This window comes from Manihot esculenta, chromosome 2, assembly GCF_001659605.2.
Source record: "Manihot esculenta cultivar AM560-2 chromosome 2, M.esculenta_v8, whole genome shotgun sequence".
NCBI classification, from domain to species: Eukaryota; Viridiplantae; Streptophyta; class Magnoliopsida; order Malpighiales; family Euphorbiaceae; genus Manihot; species Manihot esculenta.
The window spans coordinates 895,108-919,998 of NC_035162.2; the positions used below are offsets into that span (position 1 = coordinate 895,108).

General features: G+C 38.8%; 2 protein-coding genes across 4 annotated transcripts; both read right to left on the reverse strand.

Moving 5' to 3' along the window:
* Positions 1-2,634: 2,634 nt before the first annotated feature.
* Positions 2,635-6,841, reverse strand: LOC110602558 (cellulose synthase-like protein G3). 2 transcript variants are annotated; one of them, XM_021740110.2, is made up of 6 exons: positions 5,963-6,841; positions 4,860-5,009; positions 4,502-4,627; positions 3,957-4,400; positions 3,526-3,870; positions 2,635-3,437 (listed from the first exon to the last, which is right to left on the reverse strand). In XM_021740110.2, the coding sequence occupies exons 1-6, from the start codon at positions 6,572-6,574 to the stop codon at positions 2,889-2,891; spliced, it is 2,226 nt and encodes a 741-aa protein (XP_021595802.1). In that variant the 5' UTR covers positions 6,575-6,841; the 3' UTR covers positions 2,635-2,888. The 2 variants fall into 2 exon arrangements, with proteins under 2 accessions (XP_021595802.1, XP_043809804.1); XM_043953869.1 differs by lacking the exon at positions 5,963-6,841 and adding an exon at positions 5,228-5,381.
* Positions 6,842-7,681: 840 nt separating this feature from the next.
* On the reverse strand, positions 7,682-13,586 carry LOC110609081 (auxin response factor 9). 2 transcript variants are annotated; one of them, XM_021748411.2, is made up of 15 exons: positions 13,367-13,586; positions 11,646-11,777; positions 11,408-11,526; positions 11,135-11,230; positions 10,829-10,885; positions 10,554-10,709; positions 10,384-10,468; positions 10,198-10,288; positions 9,943-10,107; positions 9,713-9,826; positions 9,536-9,608; positions 9,297-9,450; positions 8,588-9,195; positions 8,294-8,481; positions 7,682-8,200 (listed from the first exon to the last, which is right to left on the reverse strand). In XM_021748411.2, exons 2-15 carry the CDS (start codon positions 11,692-11,694, stop codon positions 8,062-8,064), a joined length of 2,094 nt encoding a protein of 697 aa, XP_021604103.1. In that variant the 5' UTR covers positions 11,695-11,777; positions 13,367-13,586; the 3' UTR covers positions 7,682-8,061. The 2 variants fall into 2 exon arrangements, with proteins under 2 accessions (XP_021604103.1, XP_021604102.1); XM_021748410.2 differs by lacking the exon at positions 13,367-13,586 and having other exon boundaries at positions 11,646-12,187.
* Between the last annotated feature and the right edge of the window lie 11,305 nt (positions 13,587-24,891).

The following is a 24,891-nucleotide window of genomic DNA, read 5'->3' on the forward strand; positions in this document are numbered from 1 at the left end:
ACTTGGGGAGGTAGCGACTTCGATGGAGAAGAAGGGACACGAGTTAAGGCAGGGAGCAGGACAGAGGATTAAATACATGAAATTGATTTGGTTTAGTTTAAAATTTTGAAGAGGTGAAAGGGTTGGGTCATTAAAAGGGTTTAGGAAAAGATAAAAGGTTGAGTTGGTTTCATGAGTTAAATCAGTTATTAAATAAAAAATTAGATTATTTGAAAAATATTTGATTTAATTCAATTTATCGGTTTGAATTGAGGAGTGATTTCCTAATTTATAAGATTTATTTATTTAATAGTTTGTGAATGATGGAAAAGAGATTTCATTTTTTTTTAAATAATACGTGATGTTATACAGTATTTTTTATTTATGCGGATTTTATAATTTTAAAAACAATTTAAGTAGATAGTTAAAAAAATTACGCACTAAATTAAAATTTACCAGCACTTCGTTTGAGTTGATTTATATTATAATAAAAATATTTAAATTAATTTTGAAAAATCATACATAATTTCAACTAATTTTAAAAATAAATTTTTTAAATTAAAGATAATTAATTTTTTTATCATAAATTAAATTGCTAAAAAGTAATTAAATTATTTTTTTTTATTACAAATGAAAGTAAATGATAGTCACAGTGTATTCGGATGGTAAAATTAAATAAAAATATTATTATTACTAAAATGATAAACTTATTTATTAATCCCATTTCAAAAAAAACTTATTTATTAATCATTGAACACAACTTATTTATTCAAGAGATATTTAATTAATTTTATATACTTAAATCATCGTGTATGCAAATTTAAATGTATGAATTAATTTATATATTAGTCATTAATAAAAATTCATGTATTAAAAAATGTATATATTAGAGTTTAAAAAATATATATAAATCTATGTATTTTATATTTTACAAGAATAAAAAAATAAAAAAGATTGTTCTTTTCGTCAAGTTTAATTTTTTTTTTTCTTTCCAATAATTATTATCAATTAATAATATATATTTTATAAAATGTATGGTTTGATACAATATTTTTACTAAAAAAATGTGCTCATGAACGCCTTATTTTACAAAATATATAGTCCTTGACATCCTCCTCCTGTTATTATGTTATTATTATTAAAAGTGGAAGAACAGGATGCAATTGCCAAAGTAACTATAATAATTTAAACAAAGGCCTTAATGAAATTGGTGATCAAAATTAATTTCTTTTAAAATTTTATTATTTAAATTAAATGTAAATTATGAATTCAAAATTCTTATTTATAATTAAGTTTTTTTATTATAATTTTTTTTTGAAAGCAAATGGTTGCATTTAGTTTTCAAATATGTATGTATATATATAGACAACGGTTGGATTTGAACCTAAGATCCACATCACTTTAAAAACCTTACTGCCACTAAACAAAGTGGCGGAAGATTTTTTTTATTATTATAATTTATAATTTTTAAAGCAATACTAAAAAGTTAATAGTAAAAAAAAATCCCTTTGATTTTATCGTAAATACACCTATATTATTTTTTTAATTAAAATTTAATATTTTAAAATTACTTCGATTGTAAATTATTATACCATTAAAAATTAATAAAATTATTATATCACTTGCTATATCAATATTATATTAGCATTCTATGTCAATAAATTTTAAAATAAAATTAATAATAATTTAAAAATTTATGGTAGAATTATAATAAAATTAAAAGTTTAAGAATTTTCTAATAATTACTATAAATATTAGTATAATTTAAAAAAATTAATAGCTTTAAAAGTAATGCTAAATAATAAATATATTAGATAAATTTAAGAAAATTTAATTGATAATAATTTTACTTAAAGATAAATTATTATTATTATAAAATTATTGATAAAAATTTAAAAAGTTAAATAATAATAATAATAATTTTTAAATATATTTAATAATTAAAAAGAGTAATTTAAATAATTTTAAAAATTATAGATATATTTGATATATATTAAAAGAATAGAGTTTAATTAATAAAAAATAAAAATATTGAGTAAAATTATAATAAAAATAAAGTATAAATATTTTATGATTATTTTAAAATTTTATTTATGTAACCTGATGATATAATGTTATGATAATTTAATTTTTTTAATAATATAAATAACTATGAGTATAATTAGATAATTTTAAGAAGTAAAATTTTAATTAATAAAAAAATATGTAATATAATTATAATAAAATAAAAAATAGAGTTTTTTTTCACTAACTTTATTAACAATAGTAAAAGGATCACAAGACAAGACAAGCGCACCATGTTGTAATGTATGCCCCACTGACAAGTTGCCCTGCCAAACTTTTCTATGGAGCATGTTTGACTTATATAAAAAAAATATCTTGTCCTTAAACTTGTCGCGTCGAGGAATTATTGGGTGGTTCAGTATGTTGAACTGATATGACTCAATTACATTATAATATGTTGGTAAAAAATCGTTTTCCTATAAAAAAAATTCATATCACTTATAAAAATAAAATTTATTAAATCTTTGCTTCTTTATTAATATGTTGTAATATTATTAGATGGTATTTGAGATATATCTAATAACTTTTTTGTTTTAATTATCATCAACTAATGAGTATTCAAAATTTAAATATATATTTCAAAATATAAAATTATAGTAAAATTGTAGGCTCATTAGATAAATTTTTTTCATTTTTCCACAGACATATGTGGTCATAAACGTTTATTTATTGTACATGAGTCCTTGAGATAATCACCCATCTTAAGAAAGAAGGTGGTGGTCCACGTAAGCTATTTGATTTTGTCCAGTGGATCACAACTGAGATTAATGCATAATACAAGCTACAGCTAAGACTTTATGATAGATTTGCTTAAGCATTGCGTGCGGATCAATAACTATGTATCTTCACTTGAGAATGAAAGAACCAGCAGCATACATAACCCACATCAAACCTATTCCAATCACACTAGTCTTGGCTTTCATTCTTCCATTATCACTTCTCAATGCCATGGCTTCATAGACTGGCCAACTGTTCACCACTGCGAATGCTGATAACAACATTTGGATTTCTACTCCCTCCATGCTCCTCTTGCCCTTCACTATTTCAGATAAACCCCAACCAAATGAGAACAAGTTCATTAGAGCTGCCGTTACTAAGGGCACAAACATGGGCGACGCTACTCCAAATTCAAACAACCCTTTCTCGTATCTTTTGCTTAGTTCATCATCAACTGCTTTGTTGGTTACATTGAACCCAGTTGTGGAGATTCCTAAGGAATTTAGGATGAATTCAAGGAACCCAAACATGAAACTCGATAGCCCTCTAATAATCCACATTCTTTGATCATTCCACCACATTTGCACTGTTCCATTAGCCAGCACAAATTCTATGAGATCCTGCGTGTAGGCCCCTAGGAAAAGGAATGCATACAGGAGAAACCATGGTGATTTAACCTGCACCACATTTTTTCAATCTCGTCAAAAGTTAAACCTGCAGAACAGTCTGCATGGTTAATTATGACCGTCTGATTGTAGTACTCACCTGTGGGAAGATGGAAAGATTGTTGAGGAGGGCTAGCTGGGGGAGGAAGGCATATACGGTAATTGGAATAGGCCAGATGGGCCAGAATGCAATCTGTGAGTATCCATGACTCATGAGTCCATTGTGCCTAAGCCCGTAGGTTATTGGGCTGTATTCAGAGAAGACCATCTGAAGGAGCCCAACAGTCCACCTCTTCTGTTGGTTCATCACATCTATCAAGCTAATGGGTGCTTCTCCATAAAATGCAGGCCTCTCTGGATTGCAAAATACAGATCTCCAACCTTCACAATGTAGCCTATAACTTGTATAGGTGTCTTCTACTAGGGATCCATACCTTAACCCTTTCTGCCCATTTTAGAACAAAATACTTATCAGAGACTACACAGTTTTCTGAATTTAGACAAGTTAGGTGATGTTCAACTAGAGCTTACCTTAATGCCCCAGTCAGTATCCTTCTCAAAATGGCAACCAGAAACTTGATGTGCCAAAGCTAGTACCTCTTGGGATTGAATGGGCTTGTTCACAACATGGTATGGGTTAAGTTGAGGCAGTTCTGGTGGGGACATAGTTGATGGTGTTCCGAAGAACACTCTCCGGGAAAAGAAGCCTCCAGTCCCATAAAAGTTTCCACCCCTTAGCCCATCAAGCCCAGGCGGGTGAATTTGGAACAAACGTTTAAATTGACCAGCATAAATGTCAGTCTTGTTCAAACCTTTGAAAAGCTGAGGAAATTGAATGAAACCATACGTGGCCCTAACTTCAGGATCCCAAAAATAACATAATACACGTTCAGGTGTTTGAGGGTCATTTGAGTAAGTATCGCAGTCCAAACTCAAGATTATTGGTGCATTGGTCATAACAGCCGATATCCGAATCTTCAAAACAAGGGAAAAAAAGAAATTAATGGGTTAGAAAGAAAGTAGAAGATCTAATGAAATCTTGGGTTGATGAAGAGGAAGCATGCATGCATGCATACAAGGGCATTAAGGGCACCAGCTTTGAAATGGTGGTGAGAAGCCTTGCTTTTTTCTCTAGAACAATAAACCAGGTTTGGCAGATGATGGCCTGAAATGTCCTTGTCCTTACTGTTGTCTAACAAAACCTGCCCATAATTCATTGAACAGGTTAATATATGTATGTAGTGATAACCATTTAATTAAAGATATCGATTAATTAGGACCCGAACAGCCCCTAACTCAAAACTTAAGTTTTTGTTCTTGTGACAGAAATTATATATATATATATATATATATATATAGAGAGAGAGAGAGAGAGAGAGAGAGAGAGAGAGAGAGAGAAAACTCTTAAGTATTAAAAAGATTGATAATGTAAACCTGGATCACAGTGGGATGATTTTGACGTGTGAATTGGTCAGTCCATTTGCTGAAAACCTGGCGTTCTTCATCGCAAGTGATGTACTCATCTTCTACTTTTCCTCTCTCCACGACAGTTTCTACTCTTCCTTTCATGGATTCATACATTGTCTGAAAATATCAAAAAAATTTTAAACAAAAAAACCCACCTAATATTACAAATGAACAAAAAAAAATGTGAATTTTAGAAATTATATAAATTTAGGTTAAATATCATATACAAATATTCTTTCTTTATTTAACATAAATTTATGTAAAAAAAAAAGGTAATTACTTTCTTTTTTCTATTACTAGAAATATCAAATATTGAGGCTGATATTTTTCCTTACCATGATGGATGTCGTTTTTTGTCTCTAAATACTTAGAAAAGAAAAAGAGTAGAGAAGATTGATGTTATGATGAATAGGACGGAAGCTCAAATTATAGAGTGGGGCAGTACGCTGAGCACATGGCTTCACAATTAGCCAAGCTAGCTGTTGACTCAGAGACCGAACCCCCAAATATATATATATTAATGAGTTTCTTTCGGTTCACGTCTTCCTCAGACCCCACCCCCACCTTTGGTCTCATTCGTCATTATCTTTTATGTTTTTCTCACAATAAGGAAGTACCCCAAGAATTGGGCAACCCTCAACCAAGTCAAGTTCTATCTACTGATGCCGGCCGCCAAGAAATATCATTATTCTAATCAATCAATCAACATAATTATTAATTATGGTATATCAATTAAGATTAATTATAAAGGCACTACTATTTCAAAGTGAATACTAAAATTCATTTGCTCTACTTTTTTCCCTTTTTTAATTTATATTTAATTAGTAAATTATTTATTGTCTAAAAAGAAAACTTAGTCTCACGAGACATGCATCTAAGCAAAAAAAAAAAGAAAAAGAAAAAATCTAATTGTGAATTATTTATGTAAACTTGTTCTGTGACGAGTATTTCTCATTTAGGATAAAGTCCCAATTCCAAAATTTATTAAATAAAGAAAATGTTAATTCATTTACGTATGTAAAAGACAGTTCCTATGTTGATTATCAAGAGTTTGATCAGATGAACAGTACCTTCATGATCTCAGACTCTGGAAAACAAAAGTAGTTGGATTCGAAAAAAGCTTTAGGGTTCCTCTCTTTTATGTTGTTCTTGCTGCAGAATGGTAGCCAGTGGCTAGCAAACTTAGCAGCTTCCGTGAAGGCGAAAAGAGTAAGTACAGAGCCACCATCATCCGATACATACACCGAAAGCTTCTCCGTTGGATAATCATAAGCCATCACTGACAAGGCTGTGTTTACTACACTAATAGGCGGCTCCTTGTACGGATCCGCAGTGCATATAAACACATCAAGGGATGGATAATCATTTCTTTGAATGAACTTGTTAAGGTTTTCAGGGAACTGTTTGCGACGGATTTGGCGCAGGTGCAAAGCCTGAGCTGTTGTCCACATGAAAGCAAGAGCGAGATCGGAGATTAATAAACAGAGGGTTATAAAGAAGGAGAGTAAAGATGTTGAGTAATAAAGATTTCTTGCATGGAGATAAAACAGGGCTAAGATGGCAACAGTGTAAACTAGGGCAAACAAGCGATTAAAGGGCACTCGACGCATTAGCTGCACTGTATGAAGCGGAGGAGGAGGAGGAGGATTGGCAGTGGTACTACTCCCTCTCAGACCCTCCATGGTTATGTTCTTTGGTTCTCCTCTAGGTTGTAGCAGGAGTTTTGCTGCTATATATCTATATCATTGGTTATATATGTGGAATGTAATGGATGGGATATTTATGCAGCAATATTAAATAAGTGCTTCATGTGAAGTCCAAAGAAAAGTAAGCCCATGATCTTGTAGTTGTTGAAATTCAGTGATTCACTACCTGAAAATGAATAAATTATATTAAGAAATAGTACCATTGATGGAGATTTCTTCGACTTGCATGAATGATGAATATGAAAATCAGTTTACGGTCAAAGGCGGCAAGCTTGCCCATACATATAAATAAATAAAACATAAATTAAGCACGGCAATCTCCAGAGAAATCGGGAGGCGTGCTGTGGCTATATTAATAATGGCCACGTTTTTGGGTCGAGTTTGCGTGGTGCTCCTTGGGGCAGGAGAGCTGATATGTAATTGGTTCTGGGCTAGGATACTCTGTGGGTATTATGGGCTTGGCCTGATGGATCTTCCCTTCATTTTTAGGAAAGTTTTGAGTTTTCTATTAAGCAAATAAAAGAGTTATTGTTAAAGATTATTTATGTACTTTAAGGATGGTGATGAAGATAAAGAGACCGTCTGATTAAGAGAAGGCAATGAATCGGGAAGTTCAAATTAGGGAGCTTCAACTTTCAATTGACGAGAAAATTAAATGATGAAGGAGGTAGAGATCATAAGTGGGGAGCTGGATTGTCCAAATCAAGCAGAAAGACAAGATTCATGCAATGAACTCAATTTTTGAAATTGGCTTCTTGTTGCAGGAAATGACAGATCTGCTGGATATGAGTTTACGGGAAGTGAGTTTGCAAAATAGTTTAAAAAGAGCAAAAAGGTGTGCACTTCAATTTAGCAATATATAAAATTAATTGGACGAGAACAACGGTGGAAGAATGGGATTTAACCAAGTGGCCGAAAATCAGTAGCCTTGCTTGCATGGACAACGGTAGCCCATCAAAGGGCCTGTCGCCTTAATGTCCCAACTCCCAATGGCTAGTGCAATAGGTCATGCTTCAGGAAATGGCCAAATTTGTTGAATTTGTTAATATATTGGGTAGAGGCATAGCCCATGGACAATAGAGCTGGTGCTGGAATGACAATTTCTTGCATTATAAATTCCAATCCAAAATTACAAGCCCAAATTACATTAAATATTTACAGACACAAGAAACATATAACCCAGAAAACCCCAACTACCACCAAATACCAAAGAATGTACAGACTAGTTCTACACGGTTTAATTTCTACTATTCCTTTGAACCCAGTCAACAATATCGTTTATAGTCCTTTGCTAGTTAGCTCTAAAAAAAACTGAGATTTGTCAATTAGCCAGTGTTTATACTTCTTCAACCATCCTCCAATTACAAACCAAAGCTTACCATCCCCACAAAGAAACGGAAACAGCAAGTAAACAACAGAAAAGGCCAAAAAATGATACAAGCACAAAGGTTTAGCCCCATGTTTCAGTTATCGGTTAAATTTGAGCTTACTATTGTCCCTTCACCTTCAATGGAGAACATAGGGAGTTTGCTTCCAGGAGTCGTCTTCTTCACATCCTGACTTAAGCATATAAAGATTCTTCTAACCATGTTACAAAATTCACTGGACCAAAGGACAAATAAACAAAATAAGCACTAATAAAGTTTTGGCATGAAGTAAAATAATTTTTGAAAGACAGTGGTGTAGAATACTTACGGCCATGGATCATCACCGACAAGCATCATATCCCCTTCGTCATCAGTGTAGACAATTTCCCACTTTTCACGACGGTGAAGCTGTCCCCTAATGTCAAACATCTCTTCCAACTCATCTAAAAGCTGATCATACCCTTTCATCACGGTCAAGTCTATAGCCCGACCAACAGCAACCCCCTGCATATGAACCTGTTGACACCAAAGGCATAAAACTTCATTTTCAGAAACCTGCTCAAAAGTGATTCTATTCTTACCAAAAATGATATACTTAAATAAGATATCTTAGATATGATACCTTGGTGCAACTTCTTGTGGAAGAAGAGCAACTTTGCCTGCTTTGAACATCTTTTGGTGGTACATGCAAATGTTCTGGTTTCTTTTCTTTGGATATATCAGATTTTTTGTCAGAATCAGTTGCTGACAATGTACTTAGAACATGCCCTTCAGTGGTGCCGCTAGACACACTAACTGGTTGTGCAGGTGCTTTCTCAACTGGAGAGCTTGTGGAATGATTAATGAGCTCAATGCCAAATAATCGATAACTACTAGCTGCCTCAGTTTTCCTCCCTTTCTCCACTGGGTCAAGGATTGTGTCATTCTTCAACTTTGCAGACTGAGGAGTTGAATAGCATGAGATGACAGGCCAATTGGATACACTTTTACTATCCTCAGTTGCTTCCTGAAACAGATGCCGAGAAACATTCACATGAGGCGAAGATAACCAACCCCCCTCAGTTGGAGACCTTGAGATAGAGTTGCTATGGCTGTTAATACCGGTCTGTTTGTGATGCCAGATGAAATGGTTTTCCTTTCTTTTGCCTTCTGCAGTACCACTCATTTGTGTTAAATCGTGGGACTGTGTCAATCTAGAATCCCATGGTGGTGCTGCAGTTGAAGATAAATCTACAAAAATGAAAAGGGGAATGATAAAGAACATGTTAGAAATAACCAACTCATTTAGAATCAAAAAAGGTTAAAAGGAGAAAAACAATACTCTTACTTACCAAGGGTGGGAATTTCAACTGGTGGCCGGGGCCTTTTGTTTTTCACTGCTACTGGTTGGGCGATGTTCATCGGTACTGAAGATGAGAATGGTTCTATTTCCCACGGTGAAACCTTATCAGGCCTTGGAATAGATGCAGATTCATCCCATTGAACCTAGGAATAAAGGAATATTATTAAGGTCAAACCATATTATTTCAAATAAAAGGTAGGAAAAGCATTCCATCTAAGAATGTATTACTTTCAATTGGCGCCACTTCGAATCAGCCCAATGAGGAGAAAAGTCTTCAACTCCGACAATTGTACCTGAAAACCTGAACAATAAAAAAACAAAAAATTATAAAATCCTGTTCTAAATTTTTTTTCCCATTAAGCACAAAGCATAAAAAAGGGGGAAAAAATTATGGTATTTCCACACCTTCTATCAGGAGAATCCTCTCCTTCAAATCTCATCTTGAATCTCATGCCAACTGCAAATTTATTGTTAATAGCCTCTAAATATTTATTGAGGCTTATGATGAACTGGCTTGTCCTGATAAATAAAATGAAGAAAGTACGTACAAACTAATTAAAATCCAAAACCAATCAACATATTCCATACAAATATTTAAACTGAAGGAATTTCAATAGTCCATTTAATATTATTACCTTGGCTTATAATAGACCACAAAAAGAGTTTGAGTCGCAACAGCATGAGATGCTGTTGCAAGCACTCCTAGGTGCATGCTCTGACTTGAAATCACAGATGATGGCATATTGCTCTGCTGACGAGCAAGACGTCTCACCCCGACACGCAACTCCCCATTCTTCCCCCTGGATAGTTAAATAGGAAATGATTAATAGCTTCATTCTTGTGCTATTGAGAATAAGACCAGAGAGGAGAAAACATGCAGAATTATATACCTGAGAAAAACAAATGAATCCCCAGCAACTAGTCTCTTGGAAGTAACAAATGTACTCCACCCTGTTGTAAGCAAGTGCCTCCTTGGTTGCCCTGTTTATTTGACATAGATCAAAGATATAGCAATGACCAAGAAAACTACGACTGTCCAAAGTAAAAAAATTGGAAAAGGCAGACATAGCTCTTACCTCTGAAAATATGCTTAAACCGCCATTCATAACCATGAAGATCCTTGGCTACTAGCTCTTGTGTTGGTGTTGGCTGGGCCATATCCTGAAGAACATCAATACATGAAATCACTGAAATGAATATACCGACATCAAACAAAAACCACCAAAAGAAGACAAACAAAAATTACCAACTGTGGAAGGCACTCAGTAGCATGTTTCCGAAGAACAGAAAACCCCCCATGAGTGCTTGTATCAGAGGCAGTTAACACCTTGCAGAATGAGTGAACTGTTGGACATCGTGAAGGCTCAGATGGTAATGGGTCAGGACAAGTAAGCTCAGCTTGCTACAAAATTAAACACAATTTAAAACCACTAAATATAGATCATACCATAATTTCATTAGAATTTATGCAACCTAGAAACTGCATATTGACGATGAAAAAACAACTAAATTGGCTCTCACATCGGGTTCTGGCAGCAAAGTAATTTGTGCATAAACCTCATCTGTCTCTTGCTCCGCCTATACAAACAGAACAAAGAGATTAAAAAAATTATATTCCACCTAAATGAATCCTTTTGAGAATTAAGCTTAACGGCTCATTCAATTGCTATTTATACATAAAATGAGCAAGTGATCACCCAAGGGGTTTAACTCAATTAAGGTCAATAATCAAGTAAAATAACATGAACAGATCTAAAAATCTATTCTCAACATCCAATTAAAATCTATATTTATATACACAAACAATAAGATCAGAGAGTGAAATACCAGCAGCTGAATATGAATTACGCGACAGAGGATCTTGGACGGCAGATTAAACAAGGGAACCCTTTGATTCAGCTCTTGATTTGTTGATGCCTCCAACTATATCATCCAAAAATGGCACCATTTTTAATTTCTCAAAAATGGGGGAAAATAATACATCCATTAATAGAAACCAAACCCAGATTCGAGAATTTTATAAAACCAATTGAATCACAATAGCTCAGTAGTTCTACCATAAAAATACAAATAAACTTTTTCCATAAACAAATTTCTTGCCTGTTCCATGTGCCCCTGTGGAAAATAGTACACCCTCTCCCCATTCCGAGGAACATCCACGAGTGGGCCCGCACAAGCCTTCCATAGCTCAGTATACATATCATCCCCTCCAGCACAACCTGCAACCCATAAATGAAACTAATCAACATTCTCCAGGGGTAAAAACAACTTTCCCGATAAACAAACAGCAAAAGGGGGGAAAATCAAATCAAAATCAACGAGTCGCTTCATGCTTTACCTTCATTATTAGCCTGGGAAAAAGACCCGCTCTGATTCGCCGCCATCATTTTTGAACCAAAAACTCACCAAGTCAACAACAGAACGAAAGCCACCAAAAGAAATCAAAGTCCACACGATAAAGCCTCTCTCTCTGTACCATTAATTTTACCTAGTTATAAACACTTAAAATCACCACAATAATCACAACAATTAATGCTAATAAGCCGTTAAAAAAACACTTTAACAAACGCTCAAGCTTTTCCCCATCCCAAACCACTCGTTACTTTGTGTATGTGTGTGTAACGCTCCTGAGATCCAAACCCATGAGGCAAAGCAGCTACAGCAATTACAAAACCACTCTTCCAAGCTAGCAAAATCACTCTCCTTCCCTCTCTAAGACCAGTTGCCCTCTATCTCTCTCTCTCTAGACAACCATCCACGTAAACGCCATTAGAAGGGATCCCCACAAAAACGCTTCGGACGCATCTTATATTATCCGACTTTCTTTAACTGTATCGCTCTCTTGTTGTCTGCTTTTGTGTAATGTAACGCTAACCTAAGTAACCCTAGTTAGATTCTGACTGCAGGAAGGAGTTAACTGGACGGACCGCGTAAAGAAAAAATTTCAGTCCAAAGTGGCGTTGACTGCCGTGAGATAGCGGTGAGTTTGCTGGAGGAGGTATTTTATTAAATTGTGCTGAGACCTGGGATGCGTGTGTTGGGGTTAACGGAACTTTTGCCAGCTGGCTTCCGTTACCGTTACTTGCCGTTCTTTCGTTGTCTGCTTTGAAGCAGGCAATAGAGTTGGCTCGTGTTAAGCCGGCATAATTTTGGTGCCATGGTTTCTAAAATTTTTGTCTATTTATTAGTCAAATTTTGGCCTTCGAATGAGTGATAATTACGAAGTTTTGCCATTGGGAATTTGGGATACAGTGGGTCCATATAACACGTGGGATGTGATGGATGTTTTGGTGCTTTGTTTCCTAGACAACCTTGCCGTCCGATTGATGGTCTTCATTTTGACACGTCATCACTTGAAACAAGATTTCCATATGTACTTAACCCTCGTTGTGTAAATATCCACGTAATTCATTTTTTTTGTCTCGGGCTAAATAAGATTTTTGAGTTTTGTGGAGATAAGCAACAATATTGTAAATTACGACTTCATTTATTTGATGATTTTTTTATTATCATTTAAAAAGTTAAAAAAAAAACACTATCAACATAAATTGTTTGAATTAATAAAAATTAAGTTATTTGAAGAAAACTAATTTTTACATTTTTAAGCAATGAAATTATTTTTTAAAATTTGAAAATTGTACTAACAATATTAAATTTTATATACATGATTTTATTAATATTTTTATTTTTATAGTGTAATTAAATTATATAATATGATTTTTTTTTTACATAATTTTTACGTAATAGACTGCGGTGAGTGTGTAATAATAATAATGATTAAATAAGGTTTTAAACATTGGTTTAATTAAAAAATTAATTGCATTCCTTTTAACACAAGAAGCACTTCAATTTGTATAATCTAAGATGCCTTCCGCACTCATAACCACTTTTATCTTATTTTAAGCATATCTTCTACAATGGCAAAAAAAGGGTCCACTATGCTGCATCTATTAATTTAGTTAATAATTAATATCAGTAAATAAGATGAAATTTTATAAATTAAAATTCTAATTTCAGAAAAAATGGAGCAGATAATTAAATAAGCTCTACAGTTCTTACAATTAAAGGAGAAGATTCAGAAACACCGAGCAGAGCTTGGCGTATTGTGATGACTCCCTCAACAACTTGACTGCAGCTCTAATTTGCGGCTGATTTCTCTCTGAAGATCACAGTGGTGCCTTTGCTTCTTGGCGATGCGTTTAGATTTAGAGATGGAGAGGAGAAAGTTTAAGGAAAAATTGAGAGAAGCATTTTGTGCAGTTTCCTTCTTAAAGGGTTGATATTAATACAAAATGGAAGCAGTGCAGTGCAGTAGTTAATTATGAGAAGCTTAGCTTTAGGTTTGAGGAGTGAGTAGATGAATAGGTATGAAGGAATAAGGACAAACCAATCACAGTTTATTTATGTGTGTGTTTGCCTGTCTCTGACGCTGTGAATAATTATGCAGCAAAATACCAATTTCTTATACATTACTTTATTTGCCGACACCTGTCTTTTTATTGTCCTCCATACAATTCTAACCCCTTTGCTTTCTGCTTATTCTTATTAATTATTCTGTAATGGAACTCGTTTAATAGCTAGCGACTCTTGCTTCCTTGAAGAGTTTATTTCCATTTTTCTATTTTACAATTTGACAGGTTTAAAGGGAGATTAAAATGAAAGTTTTAAGTCATCTCCAATACTCCATCAAATCCTATTTTAGGATTCAAAATACCTTTTTAATGCAACACCAAAATTCAATGCGATTTTAGTATTTTATTATAGTGTCTCAGAAATAAAATTATTTGACTATGAGAATACATAATAAGAGCTTTAATTTGGAACTACTATCTTTAAACTTCTCAATATCTTTCATTATGCTTCAAACATGATCAAATTGGATTTTTTTTTATTGTTTGGATCTTGATTGAGTTATATAATTTATAAAATATTAAAAAAAATTCTAAGATTTAAATATAAAGTAATTACTAAATAAATACCCAACAATTTTACTCTGAAACACCAATAAGATATAAGTTTTCAACTTATTGATAACAACCATTCAATTTTCTTATAACCTTTTAAATAACTTGCATTCGACATTGTAAAGATTGTGGGTTGCGAGACTCCCAAAACTCATTTTTTGCAACTTTATATGCTTCTGTCACCCAACTACAAAAACGTTGACTAGATTATTGTTTACCTATAATAGGATTTTGTGAAATATCTAGATAAATTCTGCATAATAGCACATTTTCATGGATAGAATATCTGGCAGATCTTAAAGTCATAGTTTACTGATTAAATATTGAAGGATATGGCTAACTTATGGTAAGTTGTAGATGTTGGCATTCTAATATATACAAGTCAGATAGAATCTTCAACAATACTTAAACCAACACTATTGTAACAGCCCAGAAACCGGTACCTCTCTGTAACGGCCCAAACTGCTCGGCGCTAGGATCCAGATCGGCTTAAGGCCGCCAGAACCCGTAGCAAGCCTAACCTGAACTCCAACGTCCCATACATGATCCGACTCGACTACTAGCTTTGCAATCTTTTTCTGTAAAACTACCAGACTTAACCTTAAAACAATCAGATATACCGATCTGAAATAGCCCCCAGGGCTTACACCAGTAACTCTGTCCGTAGAGTCACGGGAATCAAACCCGGTCTTCCCTTACGGTCTGATCTTGGGTCAAGGGAATCAAACCCTGTCTTGATAACAAGAAACTGAACGATCTGAACTCAGAAATCTAAAGCAACTCCCCTTCAAAATTGCCAAACCACCAAACCTTAGCTTTTGAACTCAAAACCTTCAAAACCACATTAAAACACTCAAACCTTTGCATGATTTGATAACAACCATGAAAATGACTCATGGAGAACGTGGCCTCACCTCAGGAAGTGAAAAGAAGGCAACCCTTATCCATTTCACCGACTGGAGGCACTGATATAGAGGGCTGACCGACTCACCTTCTGCAGCCAAACCTGCATGCAAAACCATGCAACGTTCGGCGGCCGAACATGAACTTCGGAAGCCGAATCTAGAGCACTTTCGGCGGCTGAACTGTAACAGCCCGGAAATCCGGATCGCTACCGGCGCTAGGATCCAGATCGGCGTAAGGCCGCCGGGACCCGTAGCAAGCCTGACATATAACCTGTATACCTGTAAATCCCATACATGATCAACAAAACTCATAAACCTGTAAACATTCTCATATAACAACCAAGCTCAACCTGTACATGAACATAAACATATCATAAACCTCCACTGGAGTCCTCATCAAATGCTCCAATGGGGTATCTCATCATACATAAGCTTGGTTGAAACATAACCTCATATCTCATATCATAAAGACCATGTACATACAAGTGGGATTAACAATCTGTAATGGTCAAGCACAACTCTATCCTCAATATTCAAAATTTCACAACATAACTTAAAACTCTTTTACATTACATCATAATACAATTGTCATGTCCACAATCTAACTATTACATAACATCACTTCATACTCTGGCTAACCTCCTGGTCTACCCTGTACCTGCACATCTGGGGTTAGGGGAGAGGGGTGAGCTACGAAGCCCAGTGAGCAGAATAGAGAAAACATATATTAAATAATTCATGCTTTCATGAAATGCAACACATCACAAACATATCACATAAGGATGGTATTGTCACCTATAGTCCTCAACATAGTCCAACCGTGCCAGGGGCGTAGAATGGGCCTCACTGGTCTTTCTCTTAACATAGTCCAGGGGCGTAGAATGGGCCTCACTGGCAATCCATACCGTATCATCATCATATCATACCATAGGAGGACTAGAGGATCATCCAATAGCCAATCCGCATCCATATCATATTATGCAATGCAACATATTCGTGAATACTAATGCAAACAACCTAAGATATCACATGGCATATATGATGCATGAACATGCTCCAAAAAAGTTATATTTCATTTATTTAAAAACTTAAGGTTCATTCCACTCACCTCTGGCTGAAGCTCCACAGACTCTGAAGCAGCTATCTCACTGCTGAGGTCCTCGGTTCCTCGGGTCCGAACCTACACAGGTGGACTCCAATGAGGGACCAAACATACATAAACATAACTCTAATAAACTCCCCAAAAACCCCCTAAAACATCAGGAAAACATCACATAGAAATATGCATGAATTGGCTGAACAGGGCACTTTCGGCGGCACCTTCGGCGGCCGAAAGTCCCAGACAGAGACGAAAGTCTCTTTTCGGGGGCAACTTCGGCAGCCGAATGCTGCCTCCACAAAGGGGGTTCGGCGGCCGAAACTCCCTTCGGCTGCCGAACCTGGTTTCTGCCAAAGGGCAGAAACTTGGTTCAAACGAACCTCTTGCCTCCCAAAACCTCTAATCATGCATAATCTTGCTCTACAATATGCATACTTCACATACATTACACCTAGGGGTCTCAAACTATCATATACCCCATCTACAACACTTCCAACAACACATAAACAAGCTACATTGTTCATCAAAGCATCAAAACCCATAAACTCATCAATAAGCCTAAACATGCATCTTTACCCATAAATCAACTTAAAACTTACTTAAAACATACATTGAGCTTAAGATCGGCTCTTACCTCTTGAAGATCGAGAGAGAGACGATCTAAACTCGGAGATCCACGAAAATGAGCTCCTGAGTTCCCAAAGCTCCAAAACTTGGTTTAAATGCTCAAAACTTGCAATGTGAGTTTAAAACTCAAGGAAAATGGAAGAGATTTGGAGGAAGAACACAAGATTTGCAAAGGGAAGGTCGGAAGCTTGCTGTGGCCGAAAATGGGAGAAAACTCACCCATTTCGGCTAAGTGCCCCTTTTATAGGTGGCTGGCCAGGCCACGTTCGAGGGCCGAATGTGCCTCCGCATCCATGCAATGTTCGGCGGCCGAACTTGACTTTCGGCGGCCGAACCTGGACTTCCCTAACTCATGTTTTCGGGGGCCTAACGTGCCTCCAAAACGCATGCATGTTCGGCGGCCGAACTTGACTTTCGGCGGCCGAACCTGGGTTTTCCTCCAAAGACTTTTCATGCAAAAACTCATTAAATTTCATACTTAAAACTATTAAAAACATGAAAACATTTTACAAAAACATGTTTTTACCCTTCTAGAGGTCTCTGACATCCGGGATCCCACCGGACGGTAAGGATTCCGATACCGGAGTCTAGCCGGGTATTACATTCTCCCCCCCTTAAGAACATTCGTCCCCGAATGTTCCTCAACTAGTACATGCAAGGCATACAACATCTCGTACACATAAAACACATAGAGACTAACCTTAAAAGAGATGAGGATATTGCCGGAGCATAGACTCCCGTGTCTCCCAAGTGCATTCTTCTATATTGTGGTGGTTCCACAGGACTTTCACCATCGGGATTTCCTTGTTTCTCAGCTTCCTAATCTGGGTGTCTAGGATCCGTACTGGCTGCTCAACATAGGTGAGATCCTCTTGGATCTCCACATCAGGCTCACTGAGAACCTTACCCGAATCTGACACGAACTTTCTTAACATGGAAACATGGAAAACCGGATGGATTCTCTCCATTGAAGCAGGTAAATCCAGCTTGTACGATACATTCCCAATCTTTTGCAAGACTTCAAAGGGTCCGATGTACCGCGGAGCCAGTTTACCCTTCTTCCCGAACCGAACCACTCCTTTCATTGGAGACACCTTGAGCAATACCAGATCCCCCTCCTGAAACTCTACTAGCCTTCTGCGGATGTCTGCATAACTCTTTTGTCTGCTTGCAGCTGTCTTGATTCTCTCTCTGATTAAGGGTACCACCCTGCTGGTGATCTCTACTAGTTCAGGCCCTGCCAAGGCCTTTTCTCCAACTTCTTCCCAGCAAACAGGTGACCTGCACTTCCTCCCGTATAAAGCTTCATATGGAGCCATCCCGATGCTAGCATGATGGCTGTTATTGTAAGCAAACTCCACCAAGGGTAGATGCTGCCTCCAAGAACCGCCAAAATCTAGCACACACATCCTGAGCATGTCCTCTATCGTTTGGATGGTCCTTTCTGACTGTCCATCAGTCTGGGGGTGGAAGGCAGTACTGAAATCCAACCTGGTACCCATAGCACTCTGCAGACTCCGCCAAAACCTGGAGGTGAACTGGGGCCCTCTATCTAACACTATAGAAACAGGAACCCCATGCAGTCTGACTATCTCATCAACGTACACCTGCGCCAACTTGTCCACAGAGTAGCCACTCCTGACAGGGATGAAGTGAGCAGATTTGGTGAGTCTGTCCACAATCACCCATATGGAGTCCACTCTGTTGGACGCCGCCGGTAACCCCACTACGAAGTCCATAGCTATATTTTCCCATTTCCATTCTGGAATAGGTAGCGGGTTAAGCATTCCAGCTGGCTTCTGATGTTCCAGCTTCACCCTCTGACACACTTCGCAGGCTGACACGAACTGTGCCACTTCTTTCTTCATAGCTGGCCACCAATAAACCTTCTTTAGATCTTGATACATCTTGGTGGCTCCGGGGTGAATGCTGTATCTTGCATTATGAGCCTCTCTCATAATGTCTCCTTTTAGCCCAATGTCATCTGGTACACATAGTCTGCTCCCATAGCGGAGGATCCCCTTACTGTCGAATCTGAACTCGCTATCTTTGCCTGACTGAACAGTCCTGGCAATCTTCACTAACTCTGGATCCTCATGCTGTTTCTGAGCCACCTGCTCCAGAAACACGGGTGTCACTCTCATCTGTGCAATCAAAGCACCTGTACCAGACAACTCTAACTGTAGACCTTCATCCATGAGCTTGTAAAATTCCTTCACCACTGGTCTCCTCTCTGCCGTGATGTGGGATAGACTGCCTAGTGACTTCCGGCTTAGGGCATCTGCCACGACATTCGCCTTACCCGGATGATACTGAATCTTGCAATCATAGTCACTCAGCAGCTCTACCCATCTCCTCTGTCTCAGGTTCAAATCCCTCTGACTCAAGATGTACTGCAGGCTTTTATGATCTGTGAAGATCTCACATTTAACCCCATAGAGGTAGTGCCTCCACATCTTGAATGCAAAGATTACTGCTGCCATCTCAAGGTCATGTGTGGGGTAATTCAACTCATGCTTCTTTAGCTGCCTAGAAGCATAAGCAATCACCCTCTCATTCTGCATAAGCACACAACCCAGTCCCACACGGGACGCATCACAAAAGACTGTAAAGTCCTCTCCACTAGATGGCAGAGCTAAAACTGGTGCTGAAGTCAACCTCTTCTTGAGCTCTTCAAAACTCTCCTCGCACTGGTCGGTCCACAGAAATTTCTGATTCTTCCTGGTCAGTCTGGTCAGAGGAGCTGCTATCTTTGAGAAGTCCTGAACGAACCTCCTGTAATAACCAGCCAAACCCAAGAAACTTCTAATCTCTGTCACTGAAGTGGGTCTAGGCCAGTTAGCCACAGTTTCTGTCTTCTTGGGGTCTACCTCAATCCCCTTCTCTGACACTACATGCCCCAAGAACGAAATGCTCCTTAGCCAGAACTCACACTTAGAGAACTTGGCATACAAGCCATGTTCCCTCAAGGTCTGTAGAACCAACCTCAGATGATGGGCATGCTCCTCTGCATTCCTGGAGTACACTAAGATATCATCTATGAAGACAATAACAAAGTGATCCAGGTATTGGCTAAACACTCTGTTCATGAGATCCATGAATGCTGCAGGGGCGTTAGTTAACCCGAACGGCATCACAAGGAACTCAAAATGCCCATATCTGGTCCTGAAAGCTGTCTTCGGTACATCCTCTTCCCTGATCCTCAACTGATGATACCCGGACCTCAGATCTATTTTGGAGAAACAACCCGCTCCTGCTAGCTGGTCGAATAGATCGTCGATCCTTGGCAATGGGTACTTGTTCTTGGTAGTGACTTTGTTCAACTGCCTGTAGTCGATACAAAGTCTAAGGGATCCATCCTTCTTTCTCACAAACAAAACTGGAGCACCCCAAGGTGAGGTACTCGGTCGGATGAAGCCCTTGTCTACCAGCTCCTGTAACTGCTCCTTCAACTCTTTCAATTCTGCTGGCGCCATCCTGTAGGGAGGGATAGAGATCGGTCGGGTTCCATGCATCAGTTCTATCTCGAACTCTATCTCCCTAGCAGGTGGTAAACCTGGCAGTTCGTCTGGGAACACATCTAAGAACTCTCTAACCACTGGCACCGAGGCGGGCTCTCTAACCTGACTATTAAGCTCTCTCACATGAGCCAAATACCCCTGACATCCCCTCCTAAGCAACCTACGAGCCTGAAGAGCTGAGATCATACCTCTAGGTGTACCCCTCCTGTCTCCTCTGAAGACAACCTCTGATCCATCCTGACCTCTGAACCTGACTACCTTGTCCCTGCAGTCCAAGGTAGCACCATGGGTAGATAACCAATCCATCCCTAGAATGACGTCAAAATCTGTCAACTCTAGAACCACAAGGTCGGCGGACATGCATCTCCCCTCAACAAAAACTGGACTACACTGACAGACTGACTCTGCCACTGATGGATCACACTTGGGTCCACTGACCCAGAGAGGACACTCTAACTCAGAGACCATTAATCCCAACCTCTCTACGGCCCTCGGAGCAATAAAAGAATGAGATGCACCAGGGTCCATTAATGCATACACATCAGAACACCCAATGACTAAATTACCTGCCACCACGGTGTTAGATGCATCTGCCTCCTGCTGTGTCATGGTGAAGATCCTTGCTGGAGCTGACGGACCCTCACCTCTGAACCCTACTGAAGAAGAGGCTGACCCTCTCCCTCTGCCTCTACCACTGGCCTGTGTCATGGCTGGAGCTACTGGCTGTGCCACACTACCAGAAGCTGTCTGCTGAGACTGTGTCACAAAAGCTGCTCTAGGACACTCTCGTGCCATGTGTCCCTCCTGCCCACATCTGAAGCAGGCTGACGTCCCAACCAGACATACTCCTCTGTGCGGTCTCCCACATTTCTTACATACTGCATTATCTGCACCTGAGCTCGAGCCACTTCCTAATCCCAGACCTGACTTGATCTTGTTCCATAACTTGTTCTTCTTAAACTTCTTGGTGGTACTGCCCCACCTCTTGCTACCTGAGCTTAGGGAAGAAGGATCCACCTTTCCCTTACCTGGGGTTCTGGAACCAGAAGGCTGTGCTGCTGACTGTTTGACTTTTCCCTCGACGATAGCACTAGCCTCCATCCTCCTAGCCATGTCTACTATGGCGTGAAAACTCTCTCTATCCGATGACTGTATCAAGGAGGAATACCTGGAATGGAGCTTCATGATATACCTCCTTGACTTCTTCTGGTCTGTATTAAGGTCCTGCCCAGCAAATGGCAGCAACTCCATAAACCTGTCAGTATATTCGTCTACACTCATGTCATCAGTTTGCCTCAACTGCTCAAATTCTATCATCTTCAATTCCCTTGAACTATCAGGGAAAGCCCACCCTGCAAATTCATTAGCAAACTCCTCCCATGATAGACTATCCACCCTCGATTTCACATAGTTCTTGAACCACTCACGGGCCTTCTTGCATTTTAGTGTGAACCCAGCCATCTGAATGGCTCTACTGTCATCCGCCCCTATCTCATCTGTTATCGCCTTGACCCTCTCAAGGTACACAAACGGGTCATCACCGGTTTCAAACTGGGGAGCACCCAACTTCATATAATCAGTCGTTCTGACCTTGCTCCCTCCAGATGAGCTAGGTTGAGGTATATGGGCTTCTGGGACAGTAGGTGCTGGTTGTGGTGGAGGAGGTGCAGCATTTTCTGTGGTAGGGTTTGCTGGATTTGGATGATAGGGTGGTGGTGGATACATAGGATACTGTGGGTATGGTGGGTAGTATGGTGGGTATGGCATCTGTGTGGGGTAAGGGCTAAAACTAGGGTAATCTGACGTACCTCCCATCGAATACCCGGGATTCTGTGAGAAAGGTGGGTAATGAGGTGGCTGAACAAAACCCGAGGCCTGAGTGCCTCCTTGGGACTCTCCCATGCCTTCCTCTGGCATACTCATCCCCAAACTGCCATCCCTCCTCTGGTCCACATCCATGTCATCTCCCACATCTTCTGACATACCACCCTGAACTGTTCCTCGTACTGATCTGCTCCTACCCAGATCCAGAGACCTTCTAGGGTCTCTTGCTACTCTGTCCCTGTTGGACCTGCTAGACATTGCCCTAGGCAATGCTGGAGGACGGGCGCTCATGCCCTCATCCTCAGGTGGCACTCCAGTCAATCTTGCTGATCGACGAGTTCCTCTCATCCTGTCTTCTGAAAAACCACACATAGCACAAACATCAGCATCATATGGTTCATGTGGGCACACATGAACCCTCATCACATACATCACATAGCATAACATATCATTTATGCACATGCATATAATCATGGCATATCACATCATTATGTAAGACAGGACTCCACATCCTATCCTAGTGGACATGACCTTTCCTATTGTGCTTGACCTGCTATAACCTCTATGAGCCCGACACTCTAGGTCCGACCATATGAACCTAGGGCTCTGATACCACTCTGTAACAGCCCGGAAATCTGGATCGCTACCGGCGCTAGGATCCAGATCGGCGTAAGGCCGCCGGGACCCGTAGCAAGCCTGACATATAACCTGTATACCTGTAAATCCCATACATGATCAACAAAACTCATAAACCTGTAAACATTCTCATATAACAACCAAGCTCAACCTGTACATGAACATAAACATATCATAAACCTCCACTGGAGTCCTCATCAAATGCTCCAATGGGGTATCTCATCATACATAAGCTTGGTTGAAACATAACCTCATATCTCATATCATAAAGACCATGTACATACAAGTGGGATTAACAATCTGTAATGGTCAAGCACAACTCTATCCTCAATATTCAAAATTTCACAACATAACTTAAAACTCTTTTACATTACATCATAATACAATTGTCATGTCCACAATCTAACTATTACATAACATCACTTCATACTCTGGCTAACCTCCTGGTCTACCCTGTACCTGCACATCTGGGGTTAGGGGAGAGGGGTGAGCTACGAAGCCCAGTGAGCAGAATAGAGAAAACATATATTAAATAATTCATGCTTTCATGAAATGCAACACATCACAAACATATCACATAAGGATGGTATTGTCACCTATAGTCCTCAACATAGTCCAACCGTGCCAGGGGCGTAGAATGGGCCTCACTGGTCTTTCTCTTACATACATAACATAACATAACATTCCAATATGCCAGGGGCGTAGAATGGGCCTCACTGGTCTTTCTCTTAACATAGTCCAGGGGCGTAGAATGGGCCTCACTGGCAATCCATACCGTATCATCATCATATCATACCATAGGAGGACTAGAGGATCATCCAATAGCCAATCCGCATCCACATCATATTATGCAATGCAACATATTCGTGAATACTAATGCAAACAACCTAAGATATCACATGGCATATATGATGCATGAACATGCTCCAAAAAAGTTATATTTCATTTATTTAAAAACTTAAGGTTCATTCCACTCACCTCTGGCTGAAGCTCCACAGACTCTGAAGCAGCTATCTCACTGCTGAGGTCCTCGGTTCCTCGGGTCCGAACCTACACAGGTGGACTCCAATGAGGGACCAAACATACATAAACATAACTCTAATAAACTCCCCAAAAACCTCCTAAAACATCAGGAAAACATCACATAGAAATATGCATGAATTGGCTGAACAGGGCACTTTCGGCGGCACCTTTGGCGGCCGAAAGTCCTGGACAGATCCGAAAGTCAGGCACTTTCGGCGGCACCTTCGGCGGCCGAAAGTCCCAGACAGAGATGAAAGTCTCTTTTCGGGGGCAACTTCGGCAGCCGAATGCTGCCTCCACAAAGGGGGTTCGGCGGCCGAAACTCCCTTCGGCTGCCGAACCTGGTTTCTGCCAAAGGGCAGAAACTTGGTTCAAACGAACCTCTTGCCTCCCAAAACCTCTAATCATGCATAATCTTGCTCTACAACATGCATACTTCACATACATTACACCTAGGGGTCTCAAACTATCATATACCCCATCTACAACACTTCCAACAACACATAAACAAGCTACATTGTTCATCAAAGCATCAAAACCCATAAACTCATCAATAAGCCTAAACATGCATCTTTACCCATAAATCAACTTAAAACTTACTTAAAACATACATTGAGCTTAAGATCGGCTCTTACCTCTTGAAGATCGAGAGAGAGACGACCTAAACTCGGAGATCCACGAAAATGAGCTCCTGAGTTCCCAAAGCTCCAAAACTTGGTTTAAATGCTCAAAACTTGCAATGTGAGTTTAAAACTCAAGGAAAATGGAAGAGATTTGGAGGAAGAACACAAGATTTGCAAAGGGAAGGTCGGAAGCTTGCTGTGGCCGAAAATGGGAGAAAACTCACCCATTTCGGCTAAGTGCCCCTTTTATAGGTGGCTGGCCAGGCCACGTTCGGGGGCCGAATGTGCCTCCGCATCCATGCAATGTTCGGCGGCCGAACTTGACTTTCGGCGGCCGAACCTGGACTTCCCTAACTCATGTT